General features: G+C 41.0%; 1 protein-coding gene across 3 annotated transcripts in view; it reads left to right on the top strand.

The window, feature by feature from the left end:
- Positions 1 to 17,053, top strand: part of prkcaa (protein kinase C, alpha, a) — a gene marked incomplete at both ends in the record, with an annotated part of 127,884 nt that overhangs the window by 98,745 nt on the left and 12,086 nt on the right. For all 3 annotated transcript variants that reach the window (XM_079220168.1, XM_079220166.1, XM_079220167.1), the window contains 2 exons: positions 11,792 to 11,872; positions 13,652 to 13,759. In XM_079220168.1, the coding sequence (XP_079076294.1) occupies positions 11,792 to 11,872; positions 13,652 to 13,759 (189 nt within the window). The remainder of the gene's footprint in view (positions 1 to 11,791; positions 11,873 to 13,651; positions 13,760 to 17,053) is intronic.

The raw sequence follows: 17,053 nt of genomic DNA, 5'->3' as shown, positions 1-17,053 counted from the left end.
ACTTTCTGGGTTGGTCTACAAAAATACGTCATCCCTGCAGCTCTCTATTGCTGACACCAGAGGTGTTAAGCACCTGACACCCTGAATGAGGAAAACTCGCATGCAATATATTTTGTTTTTTTTATATGAGCTGCAATAGGGAGTGCACTTCTGAAATATAAATGTGTTTGTGGGGTTGTGCATGTTTGAATCTCTGCACGTGTGAGATAGCTGTGAGATGAGAAATATTTGTTCACGCTTTTCTCGCTCTCACACACACACACACACCTGCCCACATGCTCATAACTCTATGAGGGAGAACATTTCTATGTAGCAGTGGGTCCCCTGGCTGTCAGCACACATGTGACAGAATGCTGTAGTCTTCCTGCATGCAGTCACACAACACACATGTGCCGAAACACAGTTTACTCTGACCTATATAGCCAGTCATTGGGCGCTCCTGTCTGGGAGGAATGCTCACACTAATGTGAATTTACACCTCAATGACTTTGACACAGAGAGGAAGAGATAGCGAGAGAGATAGATAGCGAGAGAGAGAGATAGCGAGAGAGAGAGAGAGAGAACAAAGGGAACACAAGGTATTAACTGTGAGGAAAAGAGCAGAAGAGGACAAGAGTAGCCAGACACTGAAGGAGCGAGGTAAAGAAAGGAGGGATTGAGATGCCCTAGTTGGTCCCCACAGTGTGGCATTAAGAGGCGTGGGTGTCTCCTTCCCTGCCCACTCACTCTGTGGGCTGAAACGGTGTTTGTAAGGTCGGGATGATATCGTTCAAATTCAGTCTTTGAAGAAGTGCTGCTTTTGAGATGCTCTTACTGTCGCTGAGCTGGTGTTCCTCCTCAAAGTGTTAATGTGTTAAAATACAGCACTGTAGGCACAGAGCAGGGATTTGCACTTCAGTAGACTGTTTTCTTCCCCCAATGGTTTGTGGACTGTGGAGTTTGGGGCTGGTTGTTTTACAACCAGAAGTGACACAAGAGGATGGATCTAAATAAAAACCAAAACACATTTTTAGGCAACCAAAAGTTTTACAATCAACTTTCCTAAAAATGAAAACACTCTGTGAAAGGGTTAACGTTGTAGGACGTAAACAAGGACAACTTTCAGATTGCACAACGCTGTGGTAGTGACCTGCCAATCACAAGGTAGCCCCGGCCTAAAGCATACCCTGCTTTATGGTCTATTTGACTTTAAGTGGGACTATAATTAACTAAATTAACATCATGCTGTATTGACTTTAAACTAGCCATTGAGCCCATAAACTCATGTTTACGATGTTTATTGAGGTACTAAATCAAGTGAGAAGACAGCCAGACTTATTTTTGCAACCAGAGGAGTCGCCCCCTGATGGACATTAGAAAGAATGCACGTTTAAGGCACTTTTCAGAACTTCCAAGGTGATGGAGAAGAGGAAACGCTTGTATGCAGAACAACTTCATTGTTAGTGTAACCCACATTAGGCTTTATAGTACAGATACTTTCACAACCAGCATTGATACGTACAAGAGTGTTGGTTTTTTTGGGACATTAATTTCCCCTGTAATCCTTTCATTTGGAAGGAATTCAAATATTTTGTTATTAAAATTTAAATAAATACAGACTCATAACTTTGAATGGTATATAGCTTATTTCAATTTAGAGGTAATTATTTAGATTCAGGCGTCTTGATCATGCACAATTCAGTGTTGGTTAAGATGCAGAGATGGAGTTATATTTGTACTTTTTTCCTCCAAAAAGTTTGAGTATTAGGAATAGCAACCCTGTATTGCCACCAGGGAGTTGCCATCTGGTAACATGCCTTTGCAGAGGCAGCTTCAATTTTAAACTCTTCACCAATTACCAAGGGTTCAAACCAGTGTTTTCAGATCAGCGCTATTAGTAGTCCTATGAAATCACTTCAGCTGGGGTTGGAGAAGTGACTGTGATGTGAGAAACAGTCAGGGGTGAAGAAGGAGGTGAAAAAGAGAAAGTGAGAAGGAAACAGCAAATGAGACAGAAACTCAGAGAGCACAAACATGTGAGCATCCTGAAAAAGTTTACTTCTCTGCCAGATAAAAGTTCCAGTAATTAGTAATATGCCTTATATTTCTCACATCTTTTATATTGAGCTTGATGATGTAACCTTTTCTTTCCCTCTCTGCCTACATGCTCCAAATGCTTTATCTTTTCTCAGATGCAATTTGGTTTAGACATCATACTACATATAGTACGCATGGCCCTACACTGTATTTTTCCTTCATTTTCCTTCATTATCCATCATAATTGGCTGATGTCAGTACGCAAAAAAAGATATGTGATGCATGCAAATAAATATTTTACAACACCTTGGATAATACATCATATGCTGCTGTAGTTCAGTTGTGTTTTGGCAAATGTAATGATGTATTATATATTGTCCTATGTACAACTATAAAGTACTCATCTATTATTCACTCTTCCTTTAGTTTGTAGCGTATGAAAATAACCATTTTGCTCAAACCAGGATTATACAATTATGTATCAGGGTCATTGAAGGTAAAAAAATATTATAATAATTTAATATATGTGAAGAAAAAAACGAAACTCTTAGAACCACATTAACAAGAAAAAAATCTCAAGGTTTGATCAACCTCATCAATATGTACAGCGGTATCGTGAGTCGCTGAATGCAAAATATGTTATAATGTAGCGCACTCTCCATCCATCCAGCCATTCATTCATTCATTCACGTCTGGTTCAGGGACATCAGGGATGTAAATATGAGGACATAATTAATCATAGTATGTAGTTCAATACAAACAGTTATGTTAAGTGCCTTTTCTATGTTGTTTTTCTTTACACTGACAGTTCGGCAATGTTCCTGAAAAGCGTCAGTTGGCAACTATGTTAATACAGTATGCTCGGAAAAACATCTTTTCAACAGTTGTTTGTAGGTTGGCAGGCAGGGAGGATGTAATGAAAGATGTCATCAAGTTGCATTGTGGGTAATGAGTCAGCATGAGTCTCACAAGCCGCCCCAACTTTATGGAAGTGCTACATTTCAGCAGTAGCTCTTTAAGTTGCACAATTCATCTTGTAAAAAGGTGCCGTTCATCTTCTGTGTGACATGCAGCTCATGGAAACCCCAAGGCTGCTCATTACTGCTTTTTTGTTGTTGTTGTTTTTTTACGATTGGTAACACACATTTCTCTATAGTGAGTTCACTTTTTCAAAACTGTCCAAACAGTATAGGATGCTACAGATATAGAAATGAACAGTGCTATTCAACCCCCCGTCTTGTGGTTCTCAGCCACATCACACCGTATGTCCTTTCTTGCAATACACCTGGGAAAGAATATTTTAGCATTCACAAATGAACGCTGGCAATCCTCTGCAGATATGTCCAGACATGCAGCATTCATCGCATCCAAGAGGGACATGTGATCATGTGACTAGTGGTCATACATTCTCAAACTCCATGAAGGAAGTTAATACCCTAAGGTGGATGGAAAAGTGACTTCATCGTTTCAACCAGTCTGTTACAAAACACTCTGGATTTCCCTCACTTGGCCGGATTTCTGCACCTGGCATATCTTTCATTAAGGTCATTAAACACAAAAGAAATAGGTGCTCAGTGTCCCAATTAGATGGGTTTATGCATTTATTTGTATTATTACTTTACTTGTTTTATATTTTGTCGATGTAGCTTATACAAATTGAAAATCTGCAAATTTAAAGTAATTTTGTGCTATCTTTTGAACATACATTTAACAGTTTTTACAATAGTATGCCTTCAGTCACTGAAGGCATTTTGTGTCAAAGCAATGAAAAGTGATCCACATTTTAGTCTTGAGAACGTGTTTTACCAATTGTAAAAAGCAAACAGGAACATAATTAGTGAGTGCAGAGAGAACCAGTGAAATGCTAACCCATCCAAAGCAAGGCCTGATGTGCACTGAATCTCCTCCACGGCACACGCATTCTTCAAAAGGATCCAATAACAACAAAGATCACCCCAAAACAGTGTCGGCCCGTTTTATAGAGGCAGAGTGCGCTTGCAATGTTCGAGTGTGTGTAGCGAGGAGAGTAGCCTTGAATAGCTAGCAGTCTGATCCACAGCTGTCATGTAGCATTAGGCCTATTGGGGGAGAAATGTCTGCGGCAATGCAGACACACACACACACAGACTGTTCAAGGCAGGCACAAAAAAATGTTTTGACTGAAAATATATACAAATTCATGTACACTATTATCCGAGTCACATTTACACACACACACACACACACACACACACACACACACACACGCACGCGTATGTACTGCAGTGAATCAGAGCTACTGGCCAGAGGCTTTCATACAATAGAGTAAAGAATAAAACACAATGAGAGCAGGGAATGTCAGGAACAGGTCACGCTTGTCTTTCTCCATCAGAAGAGAGAGCACTTTATGTATTTATCCCCATGCATGCAGCAAAAGCAAACAAACATCATTGTGTATAATGATAATAAATAAGTGGAAAGCCGGAGACTCAACGCACTGGTTCGGAGCACGAAGGTCATCGTGCCTGAAACTGGAAATGTCCGCCGGTGTTGTCGCAGACTGGCGATGGGTGGCAAGGGCAGGAAGTCACAGCAGCTCCACATTACGCAGCGCTGTGCACGATGGCCTGAAACCGATCTAAACAGTCTCCTTTTTTTCACTGAACTCCAGTTGTCCTCTCTGTTCTATTATTTTTTTATTTTCTCGTTTTTTGCTTCACTTTCACTGACTCTGAATCTGACTGAATTGTAATCCTCTGACTTGAAAGCCTCTCCCAGAGAGAGGTAAAAAAACCTTCTTGATTCTATAAACGTCTATAAACATCTGTTGTCTCCTAGCTTTAATGACCAAGACAAGCCTATTTCGTGTTGCTATTTGCTACAAACATGCTTATAGATGTTTAGCAGGTAATGCTTGTCAAGTTCACCATCTTAGTTTAGAGTTGTGGCATCCGAAACAACAGAGGCTGACGTATGTCATTCATTTTCCCGATAATTAATAAACTATTTAAACACATAGTGTCGTTAGTGTTAGAAACAACACGTGTCTGATCTCATTGTTTTTCAAACCACCGGACTCTCCTCTTGTCCTCCTCTCTCTCTCTCTCCTTCACTCGGCCCCTTTCCATCTTTCCTCTGTGTTTTCATTCCTTTGACACAAACCGCCACGAGGCTGCCGATCTCCTTGCTGCATTGACCTGATGTGTCTGCATGCTTTCCATGCTTAAATTCCTCATAGGGCATCTTTCCACAGCAGAGACTGTGAGGTCAAATCTCAGTGGCACACCGCGACAAATGTGACACATTAGGTCCTCGATGACGAGCTGCCCGACGTTGGCCTAGTTCACCATGTCATGGTGAAAGCGGTTCCTCTTAGCAAACCAGTAGAGTGTTAATCGACTCGACTCTCCTCATTAAAGATATGTTCTATTTGTAGTAGAGAGATCGAGCTGGGAAGCATTTTTGTTTCCCAGTGAGGTTGTTTTGCTTTCAGTTAACCGAGGAGTCGTCCCTTCTCACGCAAATTGACGTATTTCACAGTGTAAAATCGTATGTGAAAAACAATCATCAGACGGCCTAGCTGTATTCATTTGGAGCTGTCAGGTGAGGCTGAAGGTCGGCAGGATTTGAACAGTCAAGCTTAAGATTTCCGTGAGAGGTTTCCCTCACCGGAGAGTCTTTGACTCGAGAGCTAATTAAAAAGCACTGAGGCAAGATAAAGGTAGTGGGCTTTTCCCTGCTGCATCTTCCGTCTTTCCTCCCAAAGAACCAAGGAAGGCCGAGGATTAAGGCTCAGCACTTCCCACCTTCTTGAGGCTCCGTGTTTTATGCAAAGGGATGTGCGTCAATCTAAGACTGTGCTGTCACTCTGAGTTAGAGAGTTGTCTCATTGTTATTCTATCTCGTGTGTATATGATCTTTAGGAGCTTATAGACATTCACAGATGGATCGACATGTGAGGTGGATGTTAAACAGATACGCCCATTTGTCTTGACTTCCACGTTTTGTAAGGTTCAACAATAATGCGTCAAACCATGATGTATTGGTTTTAGACTGTGATGTACAATATGTGTTTGGATTTATGACACAAAATGTCAAAGAGAAGCCACTGAGATAATCAAAAAAGTTACAATGTTAATCGAAAAAAAAAAAAATTGAGCTCATTTGAAATCCAAATTGATACATTAAGGATTACAGATGGGATGTGAATTATTCTGTCAAAAGAGACCATTAATAAATCATATCAATCAATCAATTTGCATTACAAATGATACAGAAGCAGATGGTCTATTTCTATGCTATTGTCTGGATGTAATACACTTCAAAGACCCAGACCCAGGACCTGGCCTCCATGTGCTCGTCTACCTGGCAGTAGCAGCCCTACCCCATTAGAGCCGCTATCGGCGCGGTCGGAGGCAGCCGGGTGTTCGGCGGTGCCCAGAACGGCCTCAGCATTCTTGTACAAGAGTACAAATCCAGGGTTTCCTCCGTTAGCATGAGAGCAGAGGCTGAAGTGTAAACTCCGCCAACTGGAGCTGTTAAGGTTCCTGAACAGGAAGTTTGAAGAAGAAAGCAGACTGAGTCATTTTTAAATGAATGTTCTTAACAGGAAGTGAAATAGTTGCTTAATGAGAGCCTGAGGCATGAAGCAGAACACAAAATGTTGGAAAAAAACAAGCAGGCTATAAATTAATTCAGTGATAACATAATTAGGTTCCTGCAGGACTTTACCTGTTGAGGGATCATAGCTGTCACTGATGTCGGTGATAACTTTCTTGTAGACAAGAGTGATCTCTGTGTTAAATGGCTCAATGTGCATTTGGTTCTCTTCCAGTGCAGCTGAGAAGGACACTTTGTAAAGAAAAAAGAGCACCATTGGGAAAAAAAGAAGAAGCTTGAAAGCTACACAAAAGTATACTAGTTCTTACTAAATAAAGCTTAAATATTTGTCCCATGTTAATGTATACACACATACCTTCAGTCATCTATTAAACCCAATGCAATTTTTCTGAAGTCAGACGGTTAAACAAATATAAAAATGACTTTTTAATTGAAAGGAGGAAAATATGTTAAAAAAGTTATCCTGAGCAGCAGCATATAGCGTATTCAGCCTGAAGCTTTCTGTTCAAGAGTACTAACTACTAAAAACAACATTAATGTATTCACTGATATTACTATAAACCTTTTAAAGCGAACTGTGTATCAGATCAAACCAATGCAGATGGTGATACAAGTAACAGTGGATGACTAATATTTAGCTTGCCTTGATTAACTGTTTGAAGTGCCTCCATCTCAGCCTATATTTTTTTCAAGCATCATCTCCTGGCCCAAAATCTCAGTGGCATTCAGTCTAGCCTCCAACTCTGTGGGAGTAGTGGAAGAGATAGAAACCTGCAATTATGCCACCAGGGTCCTTTGCGTCACTGCCTAGACGTCAGTGGCGTCTAGTCTGGCCTCCAGTTCTGGACGATGAAATATTTAGTTGCACAGATAATATGTCTGAAAAAGCTGTCTTGCATTCTTTTTTGAAAAAGCCCAAAAATACATGTATTGTTCCTCTACTGTGAAGGAACATAATCCTGCGATACGATGTGTGCATATGATGTAGTTAATTCACTTTGGTCAGCAGCCTGCACTGCCTTCACTCCTGAATCTCCGTCTCTGACCTTATTTTCGAGTTCAGTCGGTCTGGCCTTCACCTCTATTTGTTAAAAATGAGGGAATAAATAGTGAATGACTTCAACCATGCAGTCTGAGATTAGATGAGCTGGGACGAGGAGGAGATTTACTTTGCTGGTCATTAATAATGGACTTGTTTGGTTTACTTTCCCTCTGCAGTGGTTCCACTTGTTTGCTTTGGAGCTCCAAATCATTGGCATTCAGCCCGTCTCCAGTTCTGCTCAGTGAGGATTTAACAAATGAAACGATTAAAAGAAAGCATTTAGAATGTGTGACCACTATACACATGCAGTTTGCAGCGTTGTGGAAGGGAGTCAATTGTATTGGCCGTATTTCCAAAAGTGAAATAACAACTTATGTAATGGGAAATAATGCAATATAAAGGCAGCAATTCAACAACACACAGAAACTCTTTATTTGTATTGATAGGTACAAGATTACACAGGTATTGATTATATTAGTGCTAAAAACAAGTTTATTTTCTAAAAACTCCAAGTGTAATTACTTTCCTTTTCATTCTATGTGAATGCACCTCCATAGCCTTTCTCCAGTTCATAGCGCCTCCATCATGCAGTCAGCGGCTGTCTGCACATCTATACAGTAAAGTACACACATTTTTGTGAAGATGAAATATTAAGTAATGACCATATTTGCCTTTTAAGTCTGATGCTGCATACAGGGACGCTACCTCTCATACCTGCTCTCTCTGAAGTTGCGCCAGCTGCTCTTTGGTGGGCCGCCGCTCATTTGTCTGCTCGTCCAGCACAGCCATCATCTCGCTGAGCAGAGTGAAGCTGTCTGCTTCAGAGGACTCTTCCCGAGTACATGTGATGGCAGTGAACCCCTTGTCCCAGCTAATTTCCCTCAGACAGGCAGCCGCCAAGCAGGACAAGTAAAACATCCCTCATCTTGGAGGACTGTAGCGCTGTGACACCTGGTGGTGGTGTATTATATTCCCAAACTAGTTACGTTGAGAGCGTGTAATTTGTTTTCCCGTTTTTACGCAGTAAACAAATATAGTTAAGTGATAGACTTGCAGAGATGGTATAAGGTTGTATAGACTGGTTTAAAATAAGTGATTTAATATATCGTTACAGGACAGTTTCAATATTAACGTGTTTTTTTTATGTTGGGGATATTTGTTTCTGGTTTTATGTTGAACTGTAAATACTTGAGGAAAAAATGATGGAGGAAAAAGTGACGCAGTGAAGAACTCATCCCATCACACAGCCTGTGACATTAAATGTATGTCTGCTTCTATAACTATCACGGTCACAGTATAGTGACATTCAAAGACACATCAGTATGCTCGCGCACATGCTTGCCTTTGGCATACGAGAGTAAACACGTGGATGTACTGCGTGTCCAGCCTGCTCCCATCAACCCTCAGGACAGCGGCGTGACAGTGGAGAGCAGAGCTGGAGGTGTGTGTGTGTGTGTGTGTGTGTGTGTGTGTGTGTGTGTGTGTGTGTGTGTGTGTGTGTGTGTGTGTGTGTGTGTGTGTGTGTGTGTGTGTGTGTGTGTGTGTGTGTGTGTGTATGTTTGTTTGTTTGTGTGCATTTGTGGGCTCCCACGGGTGAGGCGGAGGTCAAGTGTTAAGCAGCAAAGGCTGTAGAGCGACAATGGACAGATCTGCTCTCACACACCTCGGCGCATTTGTGTGCATGCTTCATTTGTATGAGTGCATGTGAGTTTTGGTCTATTCATGTACAGTACGTTGTCTATATGTGTGTGTTACTAAGCTGGAGGAGTGTCCCACGGCATCATGTGTTCAACAGAGGTCAGACGTTTCTCACAACGTACCCTCCAACGGAACAATCGTTACACACCTGAAGGTGTGTGTGTGTGTGTGTGTGTGTGTGTGTGTGTGTGTGTGTGTGTGTGTGTGTGTGTGTGTGTGTGTGTGTGTGTGTGTGTGTGTGCACTCATGCATTAATGCGTGGTACATATGGGCTGTGTATGAGCCTGAATTGCACATTTGCACTTGGCTGCACCGACAGCGGTTACTTGGCTGCTCCAGAGAAATGCTTGGATGTGTAAGTGGACGAGAAGTGTAAATACAGTGTGTGTGTCTCCTGCTTGGTGTGAATAGGGTGGAAGCGGGTGAAATCATAAACCCTGGCCAATGTCAGACAACCCCACGAGAAATCCCTTTGTTCCCAGACAAAATGTCACAGTTGAGAGAGGCTTAATTCGTAGGATATCCAGTGGAGGTTAAGTGCTCTGTTCTTGACTTCCTGTGTCTTTATCGCGTGTTTAATTCTCTCTGTGTCATGGCATTTGGATGTTAAACTACTTATTTATTAGTAGTGACATTAAGGAGGTTAGAGATCAATGATATTAAGACTTCTATGTTTGCAGTGGTAGCTTTACTTTATGAGCAGGTACAATAGATTGTTCAAACCATTCAATAAGGAAACAAAACCATTTCAGTCAAGAAGTAAAAATCACCAGCTCAGACGAGCGAGAGAGAATTCTGTCAGTATTCAGAACATTTGGAGAAAAAAGGACCTGAACAAAACCAAATGTGAGTGTCAAGATAGCTATTCCAAATGTTCAAACACTTGTCTGTAGGAGTTGCCTTCACATTGCCTTTGCTGTTGTTTACTCCCGTCTCAAGCCTGTTTTTGCGTGAAAAAAAGTGAGAACTGTGTTATTCAGCTTCAGCAGCAGCAACATCATCCTATGAGAGCTGTTTGTGTAGCTCAGAGTTGCTTGTGTTGATATTCAGAGAATTGTCAGACATTCTGAGCTTCTTATCTTCTTTGCTCAGCCGTGTCAAACGTTATTGTTGCAGGTGATTAAAAATGTATGCGACTCAGGGGTCATCCATCCTTGATGCCTAGATACACCCAGTCTTAATATGTGTTCATTGTCTGGGTCAAACTGTATGAAGGGCTGTGATCTGGGAGTTTTTAATTGCTGGAACCGGATTTTCAAGGCTGCCGTCAAAGTTCATATGTATGTGTATATATAGCATATTAAGGCACGGTTGGCTTAAATATGTTTGCAACCCTATCGAGAGCATTTAGAAAAACACAATGTTTAAAGATTTTGAATTCAGTACTGCTTCAATATAACAGTCATTTGGATTTGCATCCAATGAGACAGGTAATGGCAGAATGCATGGAGAGATATACAACCATGCTGCAAAAAGAGGAAACTTAAAATTATTACCCTCGGCAGGATCATTGAGTAAACTTTGTCTAACTTAATTGGATCACAACACTATAAAGGGGGATTATTTATTCCATTTTATAATTTTTTTCAATTTAATTATGTCGTTTTTTGTTATTGCCGAGTCGTATCCTGAAAATACTAAAAATGTTATTACAATAAAAAATAAAAACATGCTGAGAAGAGGCCAGCTGAGTCTTAAATTGGCCCGTCATGGATTTATACAAGTCAAATGTTGAGCATTACAGTGTTTCCTCTTTGTACTTAACTTCAGTGGGAGACCTGTTCATGTACACATGCAGTATGTGATTTGAATGTCAAGATGTAGTTTATAAATATTTGGCAAATGTGTTATAATCTAATTAGACTAGATCGGAAGGAGCGAATATATTGTGAGTGAGTAAAGTGCCACGTCGTTGCCATCTAATGATATGCAGGTTCAGTTCAGACGGAGGTAACAGAACATGGCTTAAGTGATGAAACTGGTCATGGATGAATAATGTACGGACATATTTAGAGTATATGTGACACGCTGCATATTTAATCTACAGATCCAAAGTGATTGGGCGTAGGTTGTGATTTAGATCAGTGGGTTGGAAAATGTTTGCATTTTTGAGCCAGTTAGTCACTACTGTCGTGAGCCAATACGAACGTGGTAGCCGACTTTGCTTCTTTTTAAAGGATAACAAATAGATCACAGTCAGCACAGGTGAACCTGGGTGTCACATCGAGATGAAAATACCTCGGTTTGTGTCCTGAGCTGAAAGAAGAAAATATTGGGTTCCAGTGCTGCACATTTTAAATATGCGTTGTGTCATCTTTCCCGTCTCTCACTTGTAAACAGATTAGTAGTAGTGCAATATCGAACGTCTTTGCCACGACTGAGACAAGTTGTTTGAGTTTGGCTGAACGTCTGAGTCTTTTCTCTTCCATTCCACAGATCATTGCATATCAGCCGTATGGACGCTCTGTAGACTGGTGGGCATATGGAGTCCTGCTCTACGAAATGCTGGCAGGACAGGTGAGTGGTACACACACACACACACACACACACACACACACACACACACGTTGTACTACATATGCAGTTGCCTGCTCCAGATTGTGCCGACAGCTTTACGCAGACAGTTTGCTCACACACAGCTCACACCCACATTATTCTCACATTCAAGTTCCCGAGCAGTAAGGCCTAAATGCACTCAGGTGCTGCTTCCTAAAGACCATCCCACCAGCACGTATAATACACATTGACATATATACACATAATCCCTTCTCAATCTCCCCTTGAATCAGAGGTACATATCCTATTTGGTGTTACCTTTCGCCCTCTTTGAGCTTCCAGGTCTGGCTGAACAGACGTAAGATTCGCTCCCACTGGCTGGGCCTTGTGACTTTGATGTGATCGTAATTCTATGTAAGCTTTCCTCTGTAGCGCGCCCCCCTCATATGCTTCACATAGAGGCTCGAGGCTACAGAAGCCACTGTTTACTTTGATCCTCCAGCATGCGGCTCTGCAACCAGAGTACCTGCCCCTCTTTGTATTGTTTTGTGTGCACAAATTTAATGCAGTAAACTTCTCATGTTTCTGCATTGGGAAAAAAAATTCCTTTGATTTTTTTGTTACCACTGACTTGTGAAGAAAGGCTTTTTTCAGTTTATTTGTTTAAACCTGGATACAGGACAGTGTGCTGCCAGTGGACACGAGTTAATATTCTGAGCTATGGAAGTGAAAGTATCAATAATGTGCTGGCTGCTAAAGAAGAGCTTCTTTTGGAATCAGATAATCATAGGGATGCCTCCTGGGGATGAGGACCAAGCCGATGTGTTGCAGCCAGAGTGACTGCCAGTTTTTGTGTTCTTCAAACCTTTAAGTGTCCTCATTTGTGCACAAATTGAGGCGATTCAGTTTTCTCTTTTCCTCCTACTACCCATCTCTCTATATACCAAGGATGTAAATTGCATCAAAATATATATTTTAGCATTTCCCCATTGAGTTAAAGAAAACTGTTTTGACATGTTTAAATAAAACATGTTTCCACGACTCAGCACTAAATGGCTTAAGACATTTAGGACTTATTAACAATTTGTAAAGTGACTCACATAACAAAAGTACATCCAAAAACAAGCTTCTCTGCAGCAAAGCAAAACATGAAGATGGGTCTGTTTTTCATTCCCAAATGAACTGAGCAAGCGTCAGCTGTTAAACAATCAGGTGTTTACCTATTCAGATGTTCCCTTCCTCCGTCCCTTCCTGCCTTGTGTGAAATCAGGTAAAGAGGGCATGACGCAGACGGGCTATCTCTGCACGACGGGGCCAGCGGAGTGGAAATGACGAATAATTAATTTTATGGACTGTCGAAACAACCACATTATGGTTACTGATGATAACCACCCAGTGAGCAGGGGGAAAGCTGGGTCATCCACTTCATTTGTCCTGCAAGGTCTTCCTGTGAAATGTGTCCTCACACTCTTTCTTGTTTTCTCTTTTCCATGTCTTTGTGATTTAATCTTTTTCTTTCTTTTTCATGCTTGGCACCCTAGTTAGTCAAATATGTGTCCTGTTTTTCTGCCCTCTTGATCTTTATTCATTCGGGAAAACAGTTTTAAACTTAATTTGTACAATTTACCTTTCAAGTAGAGAAGGCACAAATGACAAAAAAAACACGAATGCACCACTGCTGGATCCCTGTGGTGCTACACATGGCTTTTAGCCAAGAGAACAGCAACAACGTATCCATCCACTGTGTGATCATGGATGAAACACCAACGACGCTCTCATGTTATCTCTTTCCACCCGCAGCCTCCATTTGATGGCGAGGATGAAGATGAGTTGTTCCAGTCCATTATGGAGCACAACGTGTCCTACCCCAAGTCCCTGTCCAAGGAAGCTGTCTCCATCTGCAAAGGGGTGAGTGGCAATCTTTTCCATCAGTGAATACATATTTAGCCTTTATAAACCAGCCAAATCCATAATCAAGATGATAGTTGAGATTCATGAACAATTAACATTGTACCTGCTGTCAGTGGGGCAGTTTTTTAAATGTTTTTTTCTTCTTTTCTTTTTTTACATATTCCACAAAATGCATTTAAACTGATATCCAACCTTCCTGTTCAGTCTATTGTCCTGTTTAACTGGGACTCTTCCTCTTGAAGCTTTTCCCACATGGGTTAAAAAATCCTTTAAATCAGCATTTTACGCTCCGTGCCTTTCACGCTCTTCACTGAAGCCAAAAATAATTCCTTGTGTAAGAGGACTACAAGCCCTTCCTGCTAGTTCAAAACTGACAAACTGCTGGAAGGCTTTTCTTAGCCTTCTGGAGGCAGACTTTCTAACATATGGGAAGTCTAGCTTCATTTCCTGCAAGAATGAAGTACAGGCTTTTTTTAAATATTGCCTGGAAACTCATCTACAAGTTCCCTCTCCATTTCCTGCTCAGTTCTTGTGTCTGTGAGATTTACATTATTAAAGCATTGAAGGGGAAACTATCAGGTCATCATATAAAGTAGTTGTGTTTAAAAGTGTATTGCAAATAGTGTGTTGTTCTACAACTACAATGTCCAAGTAGCACAGTAAAAACTTTTTTTTATTTTGTTTAATTATGTGAGTTTTGACTGGTGAAATTCACACTAAAGAATCTTTTCCAAAAGTGCTCTGGGCTGTGAAAATCTGATTCACATCAAAGAGTAATTTGTTACAGCTATTGACCACTAGGGCGCGTCACAATAAACTGTATTAAACATATAAAACCTTCAGTATATTATACAGTAATTAAAATAAATTATAATTCTAATCCGAAAACTGGATTTTAATCAGTCATTCTGGCTGTATGGAAAAGATGGACAGTCAAAAGGAAACCCCTCTCGAGCAAGTTTAACTATCATGTAATTTATTTATCCATTTATTACTATTTAAAGCACACAGCATCGGAGCAGGAAACGCACTGTACAATAACACTAAACGGTAAATCAGGACATTTTAAGCATTTAGAAATACTTATAGGAGAATCGTCCCCGAACAGGATGAAATAATTTATCGAATCCATCGTCAGACGATAGCCAATGGGTTCCCAGATTGCATTTCATCTCATGCGTTCCGCCTCCTTTACTTCCACACAGACTGCTAACCTGCATTCAACCAAAGCCTGCTCAATACTAATTGCTCAATACTACTCAGAGTACAAACAGAAACCAAAGTCTTGGCCCATCAGACTGTTTCTACAGATTATCAATAATTGTCTAATCTTTGTGGCCAAATTCAAAAACACAGTGTATGGTTTTGCATTTATTGCCAGCACTGGCCTTGTTGGTGACATTTTGCATCACAGGAAACTGATCTCCTGTGATGTGTTAATGAGATGCTGTTTCTGCTACCATGGGTACGTGGCTGCTGAATCTCCAGAGACCGAGGGGACCAGTACAGTGGGTCAGTGCAAGTCAAGCAGGCAAATAGTAATCTCATGGCAACAGCGTAATATTTCTGAAGCAAATGAATAAAAAGGAACATTGGAAAAACTTAAAAAACAAAACTTCCTGTGTTTAGATTTTTTTAAGACTCACTGAACCCTGTGAATGTACTCACTTATCTGCACTTTAACCTTTTCTTGTGTGACTTCCATTGCCACTTTGTATATACTCCTGAGAAGGCAGGAAGAAACACTAGTATGTCAACAAATGGCCATCCTGCAGTAAGGGGTTGGAGTATATATAAATAATGGATGAGTTTTGCCAACTTAATAGTGAAAGTGGGCGTTTTATTTCTGTCCAGAGGCAGTGCAAACTCAACGAGCTGTGCAATAGCACGTTTTGTCTCCTTGTCCCTTCCTCAACTCCACTTGTTCCTCTTTGTCCCCCTCGTTCCTTCTCCCATCCTTTTCCTCCTCCATTGTCTTAGTTGTGCGTGTGCATGTGCGTGTGCATGTGCACTGGTCTTGGCCCAAGTCCCTGTCTCAACCCTTGTTTGGCATGACTGCAGCACTTCCTTTCTTAATGGATACATAGAGCTTGCCAGCAGCCTGACAGACACAAGAGGGAGAAAGGGAGAGATGGGAGGGAAGGAGAAGAAAAAATAAACAAGAGAAATAAGAGTGATGAGCGGGAGATGGAGAGGGAGGAAGAGTAACAGAGTTTATACAGAAGACTGGTGCCAATACAGCCATGGATAATTGTAGTCGTGACAAGAGTAATGTAAAGGACACAATCTGTTGTATGCAAACATAAGTAGAGTTGCTGATGGAGTTTTGTTGTGCAAATATCCAGACATATATCTCTATTTTTAGCCAGCCTGTATATACTGTACAGTTCATTATATTTGAAATAGGTCACAGATGCAGATGCACATTCATCTAAGTAATGCGATGCTACCTAAAGGTCGCCCATTCGAATGCTGTTGGAGTTTATTATGATTACTGGAAGAGAATTAGAGTGAGATGGACGCACATCAAAATGGTGTTTTGAGTGAAGATTTCACCCTTGGTTTGAAACATTTCACCCTTGACTAATTGAATTGAATGAATATCTGGAGCTCTGTGGCAAAACATTTAACAAGGAAAAAAGTTTCCTGTTTTTAAAGAATTTATTGTTGGCCTAACTGTGGTTTGTCTCTCATCAGATGGTTTGCCCCAGTAGATTAACTAATTGGGTTCTAAAGGATGGCGGCGTGTGCGTTTTGAAAGCCTTGATGTACTGAATCACTCAGTCTTACCTGACCAGACTCCCTGCTGACTTAGAGACCCCATCTGCTTTCTCTTTTACCTCACCACTCTCATCCTCTTGATGTTCTCAGCAGAAACAGCAGGGTGTAACTTCCATGTTCATCACACACTTTGTGAACACATGCAACTAAGCCTTTCGCTGACAGTTCACGCCGTGGTGGAGCCACCGCGGTTTGAGTGTCAACAGTTTACACTTCTGCAGACAGAATGATGAAATGCTCCGCATGAAACGGCGCACTCTTTTTCAAGAAACCATTATTTATTACACTTATGCAAAGTATTTCAAGTTTAAAAATACGCGTTTGATTGACACAGTCAGTTGACATTGTGGCAGGCCAGCAGTCAGTCCGTTTCAAAGACATTTCAGTGTGTGAGGTGTGTCATTTTAATGGCGAGAGTCTCGTGTTTGCCGCGGGATGCTTTCTCACAACCACTGACAGTCGTGTGAATGGATAGAAAGCTGCAAATGACTTGTTCTTCCTCGTCAACAG

This window comes from Taurulus bubalis (genome assembly GCF_910589615.1).
Source record: "Taurulus bubalis genome assembly, chromosome: 6".
NCBI classification, from domain to species: Eukaryota; Metazoa; Chordata; class Actinopteri; order Perciformes; family Cottidae; genus Taurulus; species Taurulus bubalis.
This window is presented reverse-complemented; position numbering and strand designations above follow the sequence as displayed.